Here is a 21,557-nt window from a genome sequence, read left to right as displayed (position 1 = left end):
TCCCACTTCATGATAAGTGAATGGAATAGGGGTCTGTCCTGGTCCCACTCAGCATTCAGAGTCTATGATTTTATGGCTTGGTCCTTACCCAGTGCCACTACGCCAAGTCAGGGCACAGAGCCAGCCTTCGAGATATACTTAGATTCGCCCATGGTCTCAGTTCCCACCGGCTCTTTCCTGCTGAAACAACCCAGTTCCCTGTGGCCTGGTGGCCTGGAGTGCTGTCCTGTTCTAACAGCCAAACTGTCCATTCCTTGAGGAAATCATGGTGCCTTGGAGACAGGGTATATGTCTCATCCACCGCTATAGCCCCAACAGCCAGCACAGAGCACAGCTCAAACATATTCTTATACAATTTTCTTAAGTCAGTGAATGAGAAAGGAATGAGTTCGTGTATTGAAAGTGAGAAACCGAGAATGAGACAGGTTAAGTAATCTGCCCAGAGTCACTCGTGTGGTTGTCAATTAAGGGACAGGGTCTCAAATTAATGTTCTCTGATGCCAAAAATGCTTTTTCCATTACATCAAATTATGAGCCTTAGCTTCTTCAGAGATTGTAACCTAGAGAATAAATATTTATGTTACAAGACTGATCAGGGGTGGTTCTAAGGAGTGGTACCGCTAGAGTACAGAGGGCACATGGGATGGGAGGTAACTTCTATATGTGGTTGTTTATTTTACTTTCTATAGTCTAGTCTGTATTTGATGGAGATGAAAGGAAATAAATACTTCAAGGCAAGTTACCTCTGATTTTTGGCGCACTTGATGACCTCTCATAGGAATTGGGATTTGGAGAATGGGCGCAGCGGTGCTGGGAAGGACCTTTGAAGCAGTAGAAGCTGCAGAACCATAGCACAGAAGACAGATTGGAGTCAAGGGGCATATATGGGAAGGGGCAAGTCACCCTTGTGATTGGATCTCAGGAGACTGGTGAGGTATAGAGGGCTGGGTGAGGTCCTTTTGAAAACCAAGCTGAAGAATTTGCTTTTTTTCTCTGCAGTGGCATATTACCAGAGGCTTTAGAGGAATCAGTCAACTAATCAGGATCTTATATATGTTTTCCCCGGTTTTGTGAAAAATTTAAGGCGTTCTTTTGCTTCTGTAACTCTCTGATCTCTTACATTCTGATTACAGTGTTTCAACACTCTGAGCAACTTTTGGAACTCCTTTGCAATAAAAAATAGTGGTGTGGTTTTGTTTGTTTGTTTGTTTGCTATTTGGTTAGAAACTGGCTCCAGAAATGCTCTATAGGAGAGTAAGCGAAAGATATGAAGGCGGCACCTTGGCAACGTGAAAGTATCTTAGTGAAACAACTTCCTGGCTTGATTGAGCAGGGTCTGCTTCCAGCCCCGCCCACTACAGTAGGCAGGAAATATATTTTAATCTCTCTTAATTTTCTAGATATGAGCACTGTGCTTAGCAAATCGTGGGAACTAACTGAGTGAATGAAACAAGTGAGCCAGTCACTGAATGAATGAATAAAATACTATGGTTTGTTTCTTGAAAAATATCATTACTCCAATTAGTAATAGTGAATCACAAGATCACTTCCCTTAGTGAATGGTAGCTTCCCGAAAGGAAGGAAGGTAATTGATATAGTCATGGTAAAGAGCATTTAACAAGCTAGGACAGCCTGATTTGATGATGGTAGTTTAACAAAATTTTTGAATTGGGGTGGAATTATAGAGAAAGTAGTCTATGGCGAATTTATTGTTTGCAGAGAGCTCACCTATAAGCCAGCTGCCCAGGTTTGAAAGCCAGGCTGAGAACAGGTTTGAAAGTCTTCAATTACCTTACTATTACTTCAAGTCTATAGTCAATTTAATCGTCTGCTCATGATCTTTGAAATCCATTGGACCTGGTCTCCCTTATAAATCAGGAGAAATTGACACCACAGTTGTTTCTGCACCACTGGCCTCATGAGGAGTGCTTTAAACTACCATGTTTCCCCAAAAATAAGACCTAGCCGGACCATCAGTTCTAATGTGTCTTTTGGAGCAAAAATTAATATAAAACCTGGTCTTACTATAAGACCGGGTATAATATAATACCAGGTATTATATTAATTTTTGCTCCAAAAGACGCATTAGAGCTGATGGTCCGGCTAGGTCTTATTTTCAGGAAACACGGTAGCAACCCTGACACCCCGAACACCCAGCCCTTGTATTAACTTGAAAAAGTTGTCAAAGTTGCCTTGTTTTATGAACTTGCTATGAGGAATTTATAAAACCCTTTGCATAAGATGGACTTTTTAAAATTTTGAAATCCCAAAGAAGTAGGAGCTATGGAAAACCCACAGGTTCACCTTAGAGGCAGCAAGTACGCTGTTTTAAATCACGGGAGGAAGCCACTGTGGTTTTCAGTGGGAAAAACAAAGCTGGTATCTTCTTTTAAATGGAAATTTCTCCTATGAAAATCTGGCTTTCCGCCTGATCTGGGATTGTGCCAGTGCGTGGGTAGGAGAGGGAAAGGCAGTGAGTGGTAGCCAATTAATTAGTCAATCAAAAAGTATTTATAGAATTCTCCATGTACGTGGCAGCATGTAGACTCAGTGGGAGACCTAAAGAAGAGTATAAGCTCATGGAAAGCTTGGACTGGTCTCCTTAGGAGGCAAGGTGTGCCATGTGCTAGCAGAAAAGTTAACACAAGGAAGTATTTTAACTGGACAGTATGTCTTACAGATACCAAGAATGTAATACAGACAAATAGGCTGTTATTCTGGGCTTATCACCACTTACTCTGGACCATGGGGTGTCAACTTTCAAAGCAGCTATCAAAGCTGCTTTTTATAACTAGTTAAACTGAGTAGTTAGGTCTTTCGTAGACCACTTACCACTGAGCATAAGATGGTTTGAGTGAAAAAAAAAAAAAAATGAGGTATGAAGGAGTGTTATTTTCCAAAAATGATTCCACAGAAATTGTGCTTGTGTCCTTTGCAGAGGACTGTTTACAAGCAAAAGAGTCATTATAAAAAGCTCTGGGGGAAAATATGTGATTAAAAAAACTACTAATTACCTAGCAAAATTTTCATTTAATGGTAACCATTACCAATGGATTTGAGAAAACCTCTGTTAGAAATGTTGGAGGAATAAGTACATGCACAGAGGGCAATGAAATGTTTAAAATAATAATAATAAATATACTAACCTAAAATTTTCAGCTAATCATTTCCATTGGCCAGATATTCTAGATGATTGCTGAACATTTCAAATACACGAAAATTTGGTGTAGTGGTATGTAGATCTAACTATTTCCCTGGAAAGCAAAATGAGATAGGATGTCTTCATAACAGTAGCTAACGTGTTTATCCCTGACCATGTGCCAGACTTTGTAGGCCTTCACATGCATATTCTAGCAACCCTATGCACAGGTAGTTACTAAAGCAAAGCAAAATTAAGCTCTTTTCCTAAAGTTCCCCAGCTAGTGATTCCAACTGCCCTAGTTAAATGTGGGCAAAACAATTGAGACCTTATAAAATGTTTGAAAGTGTGGGGAAATCTCCTTTTCTGGAAACTGCTGTGAGAAGGTTAGACGTTCTATCTCACTTGGTGCTTTAGGCGTAGTCATAATACTATTGGTATAACACTGTACACAACATTGGACAGTCTTAGGAACTAAATATCTGTACTTTGATGATGGGTTCTATGAGATGACCAGTGAAATAAAAACAAAAAGAACTTTTAAACAATGATAGCTATCTTTTCTCTTCAGAAAATGTTTCTCTAACACCATACTATTCCAAGACAGTAGATGAGACAATACTGACTGGCTCACTTGTTGTAATGTGTGAAGTATTTGTGAATGTAGGCAATTGTGTGTAAGAGATTTGAATTGCTTAAATATTAAGAATATTAAGAATGCTAACTTCCTTATTTGAGAAAAAAACACAAAACTTTGCTTTATAAACTCACCCAGAGACAAATAATAGGCAATGCCTGTTTTCCTATCTTTTCTACACCTCTTGAAAATTATTTGTAAAGAAAATATTTGATCAGCAAGCTAATATATCTTCATGAAAGTTCAAAATACTCGGGGCAAAGAGATCACAAAACTTCCTCTAGAGAGGAAAACACAGGTTACATCCAAAGGATGAAGAATCAGAATGGCTTTGGACTGCTCAACAGCAACCTAGAAAGCTAGAAGACAATGGAGCAATGTCTTTAAATTCTGAGGAAATTTTCTAGCCTGGAATGCTATACTCAGCCAAGCCACCTATCAAGTAAGTGTGAGAGCAAAACAGAGATATTTTCAGACATGCAAGGTCTCAAAAAAGTCGACCTTTCATGTACCTTTTTAAAGAAGATAATGCTCTTTCCAATTAAGGAAGTACACCAACAAAGAGGAGGCTATAGAGTCCAGGAAAGAGTTCATACCACATACGGGGACAGGGGAGAGAAATCCCTAGAATGATGATTCTCTATTCCTCTTCAGTGAAGAAGAAGGCAGATCGCAGGTTACAGATGTGCAGCAGGCCTACGGAGGAATCATGCAATCAGAGTTATTCTCCAGAAGAGATACCTCTGAGAAGCTAAAACTAATAGAATTCCAGATGTGTTTGGCCCTAGGGAAAGAAGACTTACACAACTTGGGAAGAGTCTGGCGATAAGTAATTTTTAAGTATATAGAAAACGGAGAGGCTGAAGAATATCGCTCTAGGAAAACAGGTTGTGCAAAACATAATTTTAGTATACCTCATGACTCAGCTGTGAAGAGTCATCATTGTGTTAATACTGATTATTGGTTACACAAAAATTGTGGTATAACATTATTGGGAGGATGATATAAAAGGAAATAATGCATGTATGTGCTAGTGGGGATGGGGCAAGAAAAAGGTGAACCCTCCTGTTTTGGATGGAAACTCAATACCTAAAACTAAAGAAAACAAACAAGACATAGAGGTATTACCATGTTATTTAGAGATAGGGAGGTAATTACTAAAAGAAACAGCTAAAATAATTGAAAATGGTTGACTTTCAAGCCAAGGAATGGAAGAGGACAGTCACAGGACTGTTGTGTTTTTATCACAAGCCTTTTAGATTTGTTGGCCCTTTGTATTCTGTGAGTGTTTGGCTTTGATAAAAATTAAACTTTGAAAAAGGAAAACTGAGGGGGAAATTCAAGTAAGAAAAAAAAAAAGACAAACAAGGATGAGTTATACTTCCCATTATAAAGAAACTCAGAAGAGAATACTCAAAAATTAATGCAAAACAAGGAATTAAGATTAACCTCAAGTATTGTTTCCTAAAACATTAAAAAGAGAAAGTTGTGAAATTCTGCGTTCTTCCACCTTTTTCTTTCCACCCACCCTCACACTCTGGACAAATGTTGGCGTTTATGTTGTATAAGCTGTAGGTTATAGGGAACCTCAACTCAAAGTTGGCTTCTTCTTGAGTAGAATTACTAGAAAAATCTAAAGGCCAAGTTTGAGCTGCATCATCTAACCCAGTCTCTTGATTTCCATATGTTTATCTGGCTTCTCTTTGCTTCTCATCTGATTCTTAGAACGTTTTATGTCTGGCCATCTTGCCATTTTTCCCTCCTCCACTGGCTTCCTGATCCAAACTCATCTGTCTGCCCACCTGGCCCTGATTCATTCCTTACCCTGACCTTGCTATCTGCATTTGCTTTGCCTGCTCTATCCATTTCCTCAGTCTAATTCTTCATTTCTGGCCCCCACCTCTTTATCAACACTTGGCTAAATCCATTTTGAATAACCACGGCAATTGGAACTTCCTGGGAAGAATTTGGAAAATCTGAAGCTCCGTTCTTTCTTCATTCTTGAGAGCCAGGACAGCAGCTGAGGGCACATGTGGGGAGAAGTGTGTGTGTGTGCGTGTGTGTGTGTGTGTGTGTGTGTGTGTGTGTGTGTGTGTTTTTTGGGAGAAGAGGACACAGCCATCTTGGGCCCTGTCATTTTCCCTGGGAATACTAACATGTATATTTTTGGTATCTTGGTGTATTCTTTATTTGTTCTTTCATTTCTCCTAGAAACTATTCTAAAATTTTAAACCCAGGGGCATCTTTCCAGCTTCTTTGAATGAGCTATATTTTGACCTCTTAAGAGGCTGTGGCAAGACGTCAGTTCATGGTGATTTTATATGAAGTGACATCTGATTCACTTTTAGACTGCATTCCACACCAATCTGCCCAGCCCTGCAGTTTACGGTCTAACTCCTGTTGTCTTTCAACATATGGAGCACTATTAGATAGTGTGCATTTGGGTCTTGTCCGGGAGGCTGATTAAGCCACAGTCAGGGACAGGAGTCCTCCATGTGAAATGTAACAGGCCTTCCTGAAACAGCTTTGGAGCTGCTGGAGGTAGTTGGTGCTTTTCTGTTGGGGGATGGGCAGTTTGCTAACAAAGCAAACACATTTTTTTCCTAACATGAGCTAGGTCTATGGTGGTAACATTTGGCAAGTTGAGTAACAGGGAACATAGATAACTGAACAGATGGGCAACTATTAAAAGATTTGAGGGGCCTTTATCATTTCTCAAATGGCCTTTACCCACGTATAGGATACCCAGTTCCCTTACAAGGTTACGTAATGGATTCAATTAATTTTGCTTCCTTTTTTTTTCCAATTGCTATGAAAGCAGAAACTCTGATGTTAAGAGGAAAAGAATAGATGAGAAATTTCTAATTTTGAATCTCCTTGGGATTAGATGCTGATTTCAGCCGTGCAGAAAATACTGCCCCATATTTTGAAAGAGTAGCTGCTGGCAGTTTTAGAGGAGATGACTTTCCAAAATAGACAGTGAACTCCCCCATCCGTGTCGGTGACCATCTGACATTTGGATGCAGAATTACAGAGCAATCCACATGTTTTGATAAGTATAACCTTGCTTTTAAAAAAGGCAGTAGCAAGTCATCATTACATTTAAGCTCAAAACTAATGGACTACAAAATACAAAAGAGAAATGCATTCCCTGCTTCCTAGCAGAAACAGAAAATAGTCACACATCTTAGAGCAATAAAATTTACCCAGGCTCTGGGGCAGTGTTGTCTCTGATGCAGAAGCATGCCAGTCCTCTGTGGCTCAGGATGATGCTTGGAAAGTTCATAAGAGTGGGAAGTACAGACACTGAGGTGAGGCCTGTTTTACTCTCTTTGGGGCAGCAGCCTGATTTTTGCCAAGAGCAGTCATAGGTTGGTACAGTCAGAGTTATGGTACCTATCAGCTGGACCTCATGCACCTGGCCAAATGAGAATGGGTTCCCTTAATAACATCACATTCCAGGGCCAATAAGTTTAAGGTACTTATCTTGTGTAGCTATCTAAGATCTGTTTGGAAGCAGGAAAGATACTCAGTCCCACTTTTATCCCCAAATCCTTACTCCACTTCCAACCCGGTTTATCCCAGCCATGAGTGTTGGGTGACTGAAGATCACTCTGTCCAAAATCCATCCCACGTGAAACTAAGTTTATCGAAAAATAACCAGCAGTGAAGGGACATAACCACTTTTACTATTTTAAATGAAAATATCTACCATCCAGAATAATTGTTATTTAAAATAATTCAGCAACAGAAACACAGAAACAAACTAATAAGTTCAAGACAGTTCACTCTGGAGGTGATGGCCTTGTCAGGCTGCTAAATGTTACACAGTTTCACAAGCTCATAATTCTGTGCTGGGCTGTTTGCATTCAGGTAACCGAGTAAACAAGGATTATCAGTGGGTTTAGTGTCCCCTGGAGAATGATACTTTAACAGAAATAATTATCGGAAATAGTTAAAATATACTCCCACCATTTAGTGGGGTAAGAGTTGGCAACATTAATTGTGAGATATATGTTCCTGGGCTTTTAAGTAAATGCTAGACATAGACTGTGTCAAAGCCCAAAGAGCACCCATTGAGACACTGGATAATGATATAAAGAGAGTGAATATTTGTGTATTGCATATGGGACTTGTAAAAGTCATTGAATAGAAAATAAGCTAAAAATTTGTTATTTTCACATATTTTCCTGATTGGTAGAAATACTCTCTAGGTCAGGGGTGTCCAAACTTTTTTCAACGGTTTTCACCGAGGGCCATATGCGGTAAAATACACAAACAGCCAGGCCACTCACTCGAGGTGAAGTACATATTGCCTCACCTGGTTTATTTAAGTAAACTAAACATATTTTTGGAATTTGCTGCAGGCCAATTAACAATGGACCGCAGGCCGCAGTTGGCCCGCGGGCCGCAGTTTGGACACCCCTGCTCTAGGTAATTACAGCCCTGTCGTGTAATTTTTGCTTTCCTTCTTGCCGCTGATAAGTTTGATGGTGGTGTCATCTTGCTAATCCTGCCTGACACTCACATGGCCTGCCTTTGTGCCCCTGTTCTTCTAGAATGGCAGAGATGCAGGGGCTGATGGAAAGACTGGAGCGGGCAGTCGGCCGCCTGGAGTTGCTGTCTGCAGCGTCACACCGGTCTCCTGGGGACTGTGGGGAAATGAACGGTGTCAATGGAGGTAGGGCCGCAACCTGTTTTCATCACTGGTCACTTAGTTGTGTCCCCAGCATTTAGCTCTCAAGGAATATTTCTCTCAACTTCCCTACCCCTTCCTTTATATGTGACCATGACATTAACCAGATGCAAGAGATCCCTGAAAAAGAGAAAGGGAAGAAAAGTTTCAACCCACAATCCATGAAAATTACCAGTCTCTCTGCCTGTTAAGAGTGTAATCCATGTGCCAAATACCATGATTCTTTCATTTTAGTGTTTATACTGCTGTTCCACCCTCAATGACTAAATATATTATCTAAGTAGTTATCAAAAAGAAACTAATGTTCTCAGTTAGAATGTAAATTGGAAGGAATTATCAGTCTGTAGATTTTAATTTTAAAGAGAACAAGTCATTAAATTGAAGAACTGCCGTTTTAAAGCGAGCGAGCCTGATGTGAATCCAAGTATGACTTTGATGAGACATGATCGCATCACGTTGTTTTACCTTTGCCTGTTCCTTACCAAATATGCTTTTAAAATTATATGGTAATACCACACTTAAAAAAAGATTTTAAAAATTATATGAGCAAACATAAGAAGTTAATTATTTCTTTAAAAGGATTCCATGTATTACAAACTCTCTAAGTTACCTACAGTAATTTTTCCAATGTCTTCTAGTCTAAGGTTGCAGATTTAGCAAATAAAAATACAGGACACCCAGTCAAATTTGAATTTCAGATAAATTACTTTTTTTTGGTCTAAATGTGTTCCAAATACTGCATGGGCTATATGGAAAGGTACACACTTATTCTAAAAATTTATTCATTGTTTATTTTAAATTCAAATTTAACTGGGCTAACTGTATTTAATCTGGCAACTTTCTTCTTGTCTCACATACATTTCCTCCTTATCTGACCCATTTTGAAAACTGTCAGACTTTTGGGGGCTAAGAAAAGCCTTGGGGAAGAGAGGGTTTCAAACAAAGCTTTTACCAGGCAAAATCCACATTGGTACTTCTAGAATTTCAGGCGTATTTGGAGCAGTGCCTTGTATTACATGCCCTGGGACAAAAATTACTGTGTGCGCACAAATTCACAGGCTGGTTTTTTCTTTTTTTCCCCCCTGAACACAATGAAAATTAAAATGCTTTGAATGAATTGAAAGCGGATGTTTAAAAGAAGGCTGCCGGGGGCCTGTAAGTTTTTTCCGCATCAATTGAGACACATCTATGATTTCACTTTAAGCCTCTTTTTTTTTTTTTTAACTATATAGTTGGTCTATGAGATTCAGTAAACCTTATTTGTAAGAAAATATTTTTTTACTCCTCTGTAACTTTGTTTCCTTATGACTTTGGCATCCAGTAATAAAAAGACCTTTCTCTAAGATTGCCAACCACAAATAAAAAGCCCACAAATAAAGTTATATCCAATTCCCAAGAGATTGTTTAATGTTGTTGAATAAAGACAAAAATCCCTCCATAATTTGAACTTCACTTACTCAAAGAACTAACTAGGCTGCATATTTTATATTCTTTATAAAAAGAAAAATTGTGGGAAAACTAATAGCCTAAGCAAAATTGGAAGGCATATAATTATATTACTTAAGTATTTAAACTTGTTTTTTTAAATAGCAAAACATCCCAAGCCAGTTATTAAAATGATGTCTTTTAAAACAAGCAATTGGTTATCCTACTTGAAATGAAGTAATATAATTAGTAAGATAATTAGCAAAACGTCTGAATGATAGCCATCCTTAAAACATTTAACTAATCCTAAACAATGTAATTTCCATTTCTTCTTGATTAGTAAGCTTTGGTAATTTTCTAAATTCTTTTTTAACAAATCCTTAAGGACAACCTCTCACCTTAAATATAAATATCATCATTACAATGATGCTATAGTTCAAGTTAAAAATTATTTTTTATTTAAAAAAAAACACTTTAGAAGGAAACCAATCCATTACAAATCCGTAATATGTGCAGATCAAAGAACTGCCTTCTTATGATATTGGTATTATGATGTGTTTTGATGTGTTTTATTTTTCCCCTGACAATCAGGTATGTTTTGACCAACAGTGGAAGACATATTGGTGCATGCCTGCCAAGTGACAAGTACTACGTTAGGTGCGAGGAAATCAAAGATGAATTTTACACAGTCTTACTCCTCCAGAATCGTTGGTGTTGATGCATTACTATACAGGGCCACAAGTGCTCTGATTGAGGGGTGCTCAAAGGATGCAGGCAGGGGTGAAAGACAGGCCTTTAAAGGCTGCCAGGAGGTGTGAGCAGAGCTGACTGATGAAAGGAAGTTGTAAAATACTCCATTTTACCATTATATTAATACCTTCTGCTGTGTAGAAACTTCCGTCACATTTCTTAAACTTTCCTCCACTTTAAATACTCAGCAGAAACCTCTCATGCCTCTCCCACAGCAACAAACAGGTTTCTCTGTTTCCAAGTGGATCCATAAGGAATCTATGTTCTAGAAATTGGGACAGACTGTATTTTGAACTTTAGGATAACTCAGCTTCAGTAGCCTGCTCAGAAGTTAGACAATGTACAGAGAGCTGTAAACAACTATATCCATCACCCTTTGGGCTTATGGAAATGTGCAACTGGGAAAAAGGGAAAAGGAAGGAAGCTTTATCTTACACATTCGTGTGCGTGGAGTCCTAGGTTTTGGCTTGGATGTTAAGAACCTGTAGTGCTGAGTTTTTTCAGTATTATCTTTCTCCATATTAGGGATGTGAAGTCCAGGACTTAGACACAGTTTTTTTGTAAAGTAAGAGGCAGGGAGAGAAATGCAGAGCACACCAATCCCCGTTGTCACTCAGCTTTTATAGTTATTTGGCAGATCAAAACTTAATCTGCATCAATCAGCTCAGCAGTCATTTTCGTGCCCACCATCGCCACTTCTCCTCCCCCTGGAAGTGAAGAAGGAACAAAATGTGTGACATCAGCTTTCTTTTCCTACTTGCCCAGAGTTCATTATTACCTTTTCATTGTCATGGATAACATTGGTAACTGTTTGCAAGGCTTTTATAGCACCTGCTCCAGTCAGTATAGAAGAAAGTACACTGGCTTTGGATTAATAAGACTTGGTTCCGTTCTTGGATCTGCCTCTTATTTGGAATGTGGCTTTGGTCAAGTCATGTGCTTTTCATTAAATTACCAGGGCATAACAATATATTCTTTTCCCAAAGGTGTGGCACCCTCAGTGGAAGCCTTTGATAAGCTGATGAAAAGTATGGTGGCCGAGTTTTTAAAGAAGAGTAGAATCCTTGCTGGTGATGTGGAGACTCATGTGAGTACTTTCCTCCCTTGTTTTCCATCAAAAGGATCACTACTATTTAAAAAAAAAAAAAAAAAATTAACAACGGTTAGCAAGGATGTTGAGAGATTGGGACGCTGTGTACTGCTGGTGGGAATGTAAAATGGTACAGCCAATATGGAAGAGTATTGTGGTTCCTCAAAAAATTAGAGACAGAATTATCATATAATCCAGCAATTTCCCTTCTGGATATATACTCAAAAGAATTGAAAGCAGGATCTTGAAGAGATATTTGTATACCCATACTCAGAGCAGCATTATTCATGATAGCCAAAAGATGGAAGCAATCCAAGTGACTGTGGACGGATGAATGGATAAGCAAAGTACAGCATATACACATTAATATGTAAGCGAATATTATTCAGCAATGAAAAGGAAGAAAATTCTGATACGTGCTACAATATGAATAAACCTTGAGGATATTATACTAAGTGAAATAAGCTGCTCACAAAAAGATAAATACTGTATGATTCCATTTATATGAGGTACCTAGAGTAGTCAAATTCACAGAGACAGAAAGCACAATGGTGGTTGCCAAGGGTGTGGGGAGAGAGAAATGGGAACTCGTTTAATGGGTATAGAGGTTTAGTTTTACAATACAAACCAAACTTCAGAAAACATTCTGGAGATCTGTTGCACAACAATGTGAATATACTTAACACTACTGAACCATACACTTAAAAATGGTTAAGATGGTCAATTTTTTACTATGTATAGTTTACCACAGTTTTTTTTTAAAGTACAGCTTGGGGGAAAGCAAAGTAATAGAATTTGATAATCTCTGGATTGGTAGAGACCTTTAATAGTATCCAGGCCTTCGATAAGCTGATGAACAGTATGGTGGCTGAGTTTTAGATACCTTTTACACATTTTTAAATGTTAGCATCCTCTCTAAGGCTAGTCATTATTTGCACATGTTTAGTGAAAATCTAATGTATAATAATAGCCAAACCCATTAAAAACCTAAAAGAAGTTTATCACCAGGTTCTTTTTCATTTGCCTTTGTTTCTTGCAGAGGATTGAATTCCAAATCCATCTGCTTATAGATTTCTCAGCAATGAGACAACCCTGGCAAAACCATTTTCAGTATAGATTCACAGAAAATCTGATTCTTGAATAATGTTGTGGTTTGGGGTTAACAAAAAAACTTAAAAAGGTATTCTCTCTCTCCTTGCTCCTTCCCCAACTAGACATTATATGCAACATAGTCTTCCAGATCTGGTGACTCAAGTTATACCAAAGGTTCCAGGATTGTAATTAAATAGGTGCTTATCTCATCATATTTGCAACGAATTTGTTTGCCACATCCAAGAAAAACGAAGATTCTTCTCATGACCTCTATTTTTATTAAGTATTCCTGTTGAAATACCCACTGGCAAAAGGGGGCAAGTTCTGACATACATGAGTTCTAGAAAAATCTGTGCAATAAGACATGTCCACTTCAAATATATCACAGAGCTCTGTGATTACTCTGGTCTGTTCTTGAGCTTAATGTTTTTGTTTATAAGAAAACATATATATAGTAAGATAGTGGCTGAGCTTCTTATATTCTAAGGCATGATTGTACCTGAAAACTAACATATAAAATGGAACATTATCCTAATACACTAAAAGAGATTCTTGAGTGATTGACGAACATTTACTCTCTTGATCACAATCACAATAATTATTGTATCATTATTGTTACTATTAATTAATGTTGACATTGTACTTCTGAGGTATGCCTCTTATTAGTAATATCTCACAAAATTCTATATAGACTTTTTTTACTAGAGAATAGTGAAGCCTATAAATAAGTATATTTAATTTTTTATTTTAAAAATTGTAGACATTGCATGCTAAATCTCTTCAAATTGCATAGTAAACATTTCCTTTAAATTCTTTTTAGAACAAAATTGAGTTATAAAGTGCAGCATGATTTATAGTAGGTTTTTTTCTTCTCTCCACTCATGAGCCTGAAAACAATATGACTCAAATTAAACAATATTCTCAATAATAAATACATAATACTTTTTTAGGAAGGAAGGAAGGAAGGAAGGAGGGTGGGAGGGAGGGAGAGAGAGAGAGAGAGAGAGAGAGAGAGAGAGAGAGAGAGAAAAGAGAGAAAAACACTTGTCATCTGAAAGTTTAGACTCTGATTCTACAACACAAAGAAAAAGTGCAGGCAGCTATCATCCATCTGCCCATTACTTTAATACATTGAACAAGTAGTTTATTTTTTCTCTCTTATAGAACCATGTGTCATTGACATTAAGCTTGCAGCTGCTGCCTCTCACATAAGCCAGAAGTGGGGGTTGAACTTTGTTCCAAGAACACACCTGTTGCCTAGAAAAAAACAAAAAACAAAAGAAAAACCTCACATACCTGATTGTACAGTATGGAAACTTGAGAATGACACAAATGTGCATCATGTTAAATCCTGTCCCTGTGCTTAAAAGCTATTTCACAGATACTAATAGTGAATAAGGACAGCCAAGCTATGATTTAACGTCTGTCTCTATGTGTTGGCTGCTGGTTGGGCTTAATTTACTGAACATTCAATAGTCTATTGACAGAACAGACCACAAAAAAAGTGGAACTAATAGCTACAATTAGGAAGCTCTGCTAAACCGAAGAATATAACAGGTTTAGCAAAGATTAGATCTTGTAAAGCCTTCTTGTATGCAGCATAAACCAAAGGGCTTATTTAAATTACTCTTCAACCAAGGAACAATGACACAGCTTGCACCCCTTTTAAGAAAGTACAAACAATGCATAATTTTATAATAGATGTTTAGAGTAAATATAGTCCTCAATATCACAGGAAAGGATCCTCTAGAAACTGGGCCTATGTTAATACCAAGCCCTTCCTCAGACACCCTTTATCCTTAGATGGATGAATGTGATTGTTTTTGGTTTTTTTTAAAGCTGCCCTGTTGTTTTTCATGGCATATGGAACTAAGTTTCAGGTCTATTTCTAAATGATTTGACAGTCATGAAGCAGCTGCAGATCACATAGCTCTTCCTAACTGGAACCCTTTTTGGAGATTTATAGAATTTAAATTTGAACTGTTTCTAGAAGTCTGCATCATTTATTTCTTTTTCTTGATTAAAATGATTTAAAAAACCACTCTTTTATTAATTGTTTAATAAAAGTGACAGAACCACATTTGAACAAAAGGGCAATAAAGGTCTGCACACTTAGCATAGTATGATTAATCGCACTGCACTATCGAGTTTCCCGACTTTATGTAGGATGAACCCTTTTAGACAATTATCATAGCCGCACTTTTAATGGGTCACCATCAGCATTCTAGATGTCGTTAGTCTTTGTCATTTATTTAAACCATCTGCAAAATGTTTTGTTCATTTTAGACCATGCTGGATGGATAACGAGTTCAAGGAGTGACAAAACAAGTAGTATCTTCCGCTGACTAGCACTGGCAGTTTGTACTTGGATTTTAGAGCTGGCTCTGCTTTTTACAGCATGACCTTGAGCTAGTCCCTTAACCTGCTCAGTAGTAAGGCTGGACGGCCTCACTTGGAAGGGCCTTCCGGCTCTCACAGCCTGATTGAGTGACTCAGCCACTGTGTCAGCCTTAAAACATGAGGGGCGATTTGGTTTCCAGTCGAAGAACTTGCAATAAGGCAGCATCATCACCTTTATAAAAAGCCTCTTGAGCTATGCCAGGGAAAGTACCTCAATCATCTGAACATGTGAAGCAAGCAGAAGGACACATGTCAGAAGAAGGACACACACAACACTAAAGACAAAATATCATCCTTCTTTCCCATGATATAGAAGGAAATCAGACTCCCTCAGTTAAAAAGACCTTGAGGCCTCCATGAGTCTGTCCTTCTTGGTCTTACAATTGTCACCTCTTCCTTTACATGGACCTTATATCTGGGATAATTAATAATCTTATCTCTGGAATAAATAATATAAAAATACACATTTATTTTGCTAATTCTATTCATATTCTTCCTTTGGTTTCGTAGTAATTTGTACTCATTTTAAAAAGTGACCATTTGTATTTTTGGTGTTTTATAATCTGGGACTACATAGGAACCCTCATGCCCTGCCAAAAAAAAAAAGGAAGATGGGAAGCCCAAGTTTGGGGTTGACTGAACAAAAGAGCCCATTCTACACAGGTCTTCCTCCTCACTCCCCCACTCCCCTTCAGCCCAGTTGACCCGACCGTTAATTTCTGGTTTCCTACTAAATGTTTTAATTTGAACATTTATTTTTATTAGACATAGAATACCTTGGCAGTCTCAAGCCCAAAGGATCTGTACATCTTTGACATTCTCCAAATGGCAGAGATCAAGAAATAAAAAAGAAAAGCTCATATAAAGAATTCTGCCTCAAGATTTTATACAGGCTTTAAAATTGGGAATCTTCTTTCTTACTGTCTTAGCCAGTTATGATAGTCAGAATTATTAGAGAAGGAAATGCCTTAGAAATCATACATCCAATATACAATCCCTTTTCTATTTTCTTTTCTTGTCTTCCTTCCTCCCTTCCCTCCTACCTGTCTTTTACTCCTTTCTTCAGAGCAGGAAACTGCAAACTAGAGCAGTTAGGTGATGTGTTAAATGGAGCCCCATATCTTAATGGCAGAGCCAGTAATCTTGTTTCCAGAGTGTCAATCCATTACATTAGGAACCGCCTGGCTTTGACTGGCTGGACAGCTGTGTCTCCCAACACCTTTGTCAATCACTGAGTCCCTAGTGAGAAGCAAGTGGCACTTACCTGCTACCATCTTTCTGCCCTCTGCACTCCACAGCTGTTACCGTTCCTCTTACCAAATTTCCACAGTATAAGGAATGGTCATTATGATGGTTGGTTCAGGAGCAAGGGCTGAGGAGAACGTGGAACATCACTGTAACTTGTGCCTTTCGTGTGTCTCCTTAGAGCAAGGCTGAGGGAGCTGAGGGACAGGGAGAATGGTGGCCTCCAGGACAAATGAACTGTGTCCCTCATGGGTCTTCACTTATGCCCCATCGCATTGGCCTTGTGTCAGCCTGGTCATCACTCACTGAGCTGTTGGCACCAAATTTGCAGAATTCAGAAAGGTCACAGATAGATTAGTCTCTGTTATCATTTATTTCCAAGAATGTGTAGAATTTTTATTCTCAGCATTGAACAAATACTTTGCTATAAACATATGCTTTGACTCACTCCTGCTAAGTTATTGGTTGTAGTCAGACACCCCTGTGACCACTATTTTACATAAGATGTTTGTTTTTAGAGCATATAATCCTTGTCTCTTTCCTTGAGCATTCTAGTTTCATAGCACGTTAAGAGCTTTGGGGACAGGCTAATAAGAAACTGGGCTTGGAATCTAAACATCTCTTAAAGGGCCGTCAGGCATCACTAATCACCAGGATTGCCCCCATTTGGTCTATGAAAAATAAAATACGTCACCAAAATATTTTGCTGAAACAATGAATTAGGTTCCATGAATCTCTCAGATTAAGATGATACCTGCTTTTTTTTCTTCCTGGACAGTAACTATGTTTTTGCTAAACTTTTGTCTGAGTGCTTTTCTTTCGGCTTCTTAAAGCACACATTCTACGGAAACCTATGGAACAGCCGTCCTGGTTTTCCTTCTCTGTTCTTTGTTCACTGGCATTAAGCAAAATGGAAGAGATAAAATACACAGGGATGCATTTTGAGTATGCCCAGTCTGCTGTGGCTGGGAGTAAGCCATGTCACCTACCAGCTGGCACCTCTTGGCCTGCATCTGGAGAAAAATTAGATTCTTGAGTCTCATATAAATGGTATTGCTCTATGTAAGCATAGCAAGAATTTACATCTCAGTTCATGTCATGAGTTCCTGAGGGTAACCAGCAACTTTTCTCCAAAGATTTTTCTCCCAAGAAATATCCTTTCAAAGGATTATTTCCCATGTTAGAATTTAGTCACACTGCCCAGTACTGCAATGTGTGTCTCCTTTCCCTTTCCCTTGCCTGTTTCTTTTTTTCCTAGCTTTCCTTCTTTCTAAGACTATGCCAGTAATTGAACATTTGTTGTTGTGTTCTATTTAGACTGCAGGATTACTTCTTAATTGTTTGCCTGGAGGCTGTTTCAGCATTACTTTGTTCAAAAGTAATGACTTGATTCATTTAGATTATCTTGTTATTTCTATCAATGCATCCATCCCCACAAAACACACACACACACACACACACACATGCACGCACACACACACAAACGTACATATGCACCACTCACCTAAGAATTCCTCATTATGCTGTTAATTAGCTGTATATAAGAAAAAACAGTTTGGTCGAATATATGGACACTCTGTCCCAAGAGTCACTCTGATTGTAGGAGATGTATTTGCAGATTTGTTTGTGTACATTAGGCATGTACAAAATATGCTTTCTCATCTTTAGCATTTTTTTCCAGCTGTATTTCCAGTTTAGATTATGGTTTAAAACTATAAGTTTTAAAACATCATATTATACATTTTATAACACATAATAAGCCAACTCTTTTTACTGTATAAAATATAAGATGTTTTGGTAACATGAAAGAAAACAGAGTATTCAAGGAATTTATAATTTGTCATTCATATACGTTTGCAATAGAAATCCTTCCCTTTTCAGAAAACAGTTTGCAAAATAAGTATTTTAAATAGTAAAGTTGGAATTCTGATACTTTTGATTGCTTTAGTTAAAACAGATTAATATACAGGAAAGGTAGTATGATTTATCTATTGGGGCCCACCTGTTGAGTGTTCGGGTTTATTTCAAGATTCAGAAGGATGCTGATACCTTCTGGCCCTCTGTGTTTAGCACTGTGCCCATAGTAAGTCATTAATAAATGTTTGCTAAATGAATGAATGAAGATAAATGCTTAAATGAATGAATCAACTCCTTAATGAATTATTGAATCAATGGATGGATGAAAGTACTATGGCTGACAGTTTGAATCAAGCAATATCCTAGACTAGTGGTTAAAAAAAAAAATCAAGGCCAGATTTTAAGTCATGAATTGACAAGTGAAATATGGAGAAATATAGACTTTGTGGATTTTTGTTTATCACACACACACATAAATGAGTCCTGAATTTATCATAGCTCTGACAATTTGTCTAGTACCTCCCTTGTTCCTTTCATTCTCATTCCTGTTTTATAGTTGAGGAAAGTGAGCAACTGAAAGACTAGAGCTCTAAGGCAGCTTAAGAAAGCTAGATGAAAATCCATAAGTGATATGAAAATGTATCAATATGTTAACATAGTCATTGCCAATAGAAATCCCATGAGCTCTATCTAAAACGGTATTTGTCTGAACTTTACTATAAATATTTTAAACTGAAGGTCACATTTTAAAAAGAAATAGAATTTTGTGTGGTGTTTTTGTTTGGATTGAGTTTCCTCTTTGATCATTAATATTCAAAATAATTGTGACTAGGCAAGAAATAACTTTGGAGTCTGAAAGGGCCAGTTGGGAAATTAAACTTTTGTCTGGGACTTCACTGTGTATTTCCAATAATCAACTCTCCCCAGTTTCAAGAGTCTTTAGCTTTATTTGTATAATTTTAAACATCTGGATGAAAAGTGAAAAATTCAGTAGATTGTCTCAATATAACCAAATGCAGACAATCCCAAACTTTTAAATGGGGACTCCCACCCCAAAGTTCATTTGTAAATTAGTTCTTAGAAACTTGGAAGACACCTGTCCATAGACCTAATGTAAGTGATGGGTGGTTTGGTTCCTAATGCAAAGATATGGAAAAGCATTACTCTTTGTGTAGTACACAGACCACTGCAATTCACAAAATTTTTGCTAATGGTCTGCCACAAGATAAGTACAGAAATTGTAAGACTTTGAAAACTTTTATAATAATCCAACAGAGTGATTTTAAGTCTGTTAAATTTAGTAATTAAAAAAACTGGGTCTTGTGCTTTGTGTATCTGGTTTTCACTTCATGTTTCTAGTGAAGCTTGTTAATTTATTTTCCAAAGGGTTAGGCTGTGACATGAGAAATTAAAACGAAAAATATTCACCATAGGTTTTTTTGAGCAGCACTTGTCTAATGCAAAATGCTGGAAAACATCCTTCCACTATGCTTTTAGTTAAATGATGCTGAAAAACAATAACATTAAATGAAAAAATAGTCATTTATTATGAATGCTGGTACCTGGGGGAATGTGAGTTTCATTAGAGAAAGACAAAGAAATAGATGGGGATTTCTATTCAGATTATGCATATTTTCAGCTGATGTTGGGCCTGATTACTTTCTACTTTTTCTACCAAGCATAGGATTTTTCTTTTTCTTTATGAGTGTATATCACACTCCTTTGATTATAAGAATAACTTTGAAATTCACAAACGGGACACAAGAAGGCAGGAAAAGAGATTTTCTAAGGATAACTGAACAAGAATTGAAAGAAGAGAGGGCAGAAGTCATATGTACATTGAGAAAGATTATCCTTTCTACAAATAAGGTCTGGAACAGTATTCATCGAATAACTGACAATGATCATTTTTAGGGTCATTTTTAGTAAAAGCTTACTGAAAGTTTTTACTTGCTAAACATCTATGTCTTTTAAACTGTTTACAAGTATGTTTATTATAATCAGAAGACAGGGGAAGGAATATTTGGTACTTTAAGAAAAAAATCTGGGAATCAAGGTATTGCCTAGAAGGGAGTTTGCTGAATAGCAAAAGACAAGTAAGAAAATGCAGGCACCAGAGGGTGTTGATCCCACACAGCTTGGCTGTAGGACGCCCCTAGTGGACAGAGGTCCAAGCTGCCTGGAAATTCATGGGGGGTTGGGGAACCTGTGTTTCAGAAAGGACCATTCATGGGTGGAGTGTTCATAGTAAGATTTCAGTGTAGTTGGATTGATGTTGGGTAGACATGGTTGATGAATGAACAAAATCTAGTTCATAGGTAAACTTTTTCATCAGTAGAGATCAACTTTCAATTTCACTCCCTGCCTCAATTTCATTGTCCATATTAGAAAGAGAGGCAGTGGTAAAGAAAGGGAAAGAAAACTAGCATTTATTGAGGGCCCGCTATGTGGCAGGCACTTTGCCAGCTAGCCACGAACATGGCTTCGCTTGATCATTAAGAGAACCCTTCAGGTGGGTAACATTCAAGACAAAGAGGCCAAACCTAAGAAAAGTTGGGTAACTTGTGTAGGGCCATGCAGCTAGTAAGGGGTAGAGTTGGATTCTGTCTTAGGCCTATCTGAATATCTAAAGCTCACAGTTTCTCTGCTACACCACACTGGTTTCCAATCTTTGCAATCATTCATTATTAAGCAGTAGTTACTGAGCTTCTGTTGTAATAAAGGTCCTCCTATGTAGGAACCCACTGGCCTAGTCCTCAAGAACATATTACCTACTTAGGTACACAAGGCATACACACATACATGACAATTTAGATAAGAGAATGGCTTAAATAACACAAGTGAAAACACAATGCTTAGTGTCACAGTGCATTCTAGAATAAGGAGTACCTCTTGTCTCTAATATTTTGGAGTGGTCTTAGAGCTGCCAAGTATCATTTACTTGTGTAGACCCAACATATATCAACCATGAAGCAGTTCTGGCTTCCTAAGTCAAAGGATTAGGTTTAAAATGTGGATAAAATGCTTTAGATTCCTTAAGTGTTAGAAAAACAAGTTACAGATTTGGAAAGGGGCCAATCTGCCAAGTGTTTGGTAGCTACATGATTGAATTTAAAAATGAAGTTAATTTAGGAGAATGGTTTTGTTCAGAATTCAAACTTGTACCAATATTCATACCTGTCAGAAAAGCAAATGGATTTAACATACAATAGTGTTTTCTTTTTTT

At 37.7% G+C, this 21,557-nt stretch overlaps 1 protein-coding gene across 1 annotated transcript in view; it reads left to right on the top strand.

The window, feature by feature from the left end:
- The window catches only part of CAP2 (cyclase associated actin cytoskeleton regulatory protein 2), a 142,421-nt gene that overhangs the window by 16,700 nt on the left and 104,164 nt on the right, over positions 1-21,557 (top strand). The window contains exons 2-3 of the mRNA XM_019743010.2: positions 8,336-8,457; positions 11,634-11,734. Of these exons, the coding sequence (XP_019598569.1) occupies positions 8,337-8,457; positions 11,634-11,734 (222 nt within the window). The 5' untranslated portion in view covers position 8,336. The remainder of the gene's footprint in view (positions 1-8,335; positions 8,458-11,633; positions 11,735-21,557) is intronic.

The sequence above is a fragment of the Rhinolophus sinicus genome, linkage group LG06 (assembly GCF_036562045.2).
Source record: "Rhinolophus sinicus isolate RSC01 linkage group LG06, ASM3656204v1, whole genome shotgun sequence".
Taxonomy (NCBI): domain Eukaryota; kingdom Metazoa; phylum Chordata; class Mammalia; order Chiroptera; family Rhinolophidae; genus Rhinolophus; species Rhinolophus sinicus.
Note: the sequence above shows the minus strand (reverse complement) of the source record. Positions and strands in the feature narration are given on the sequence as shown.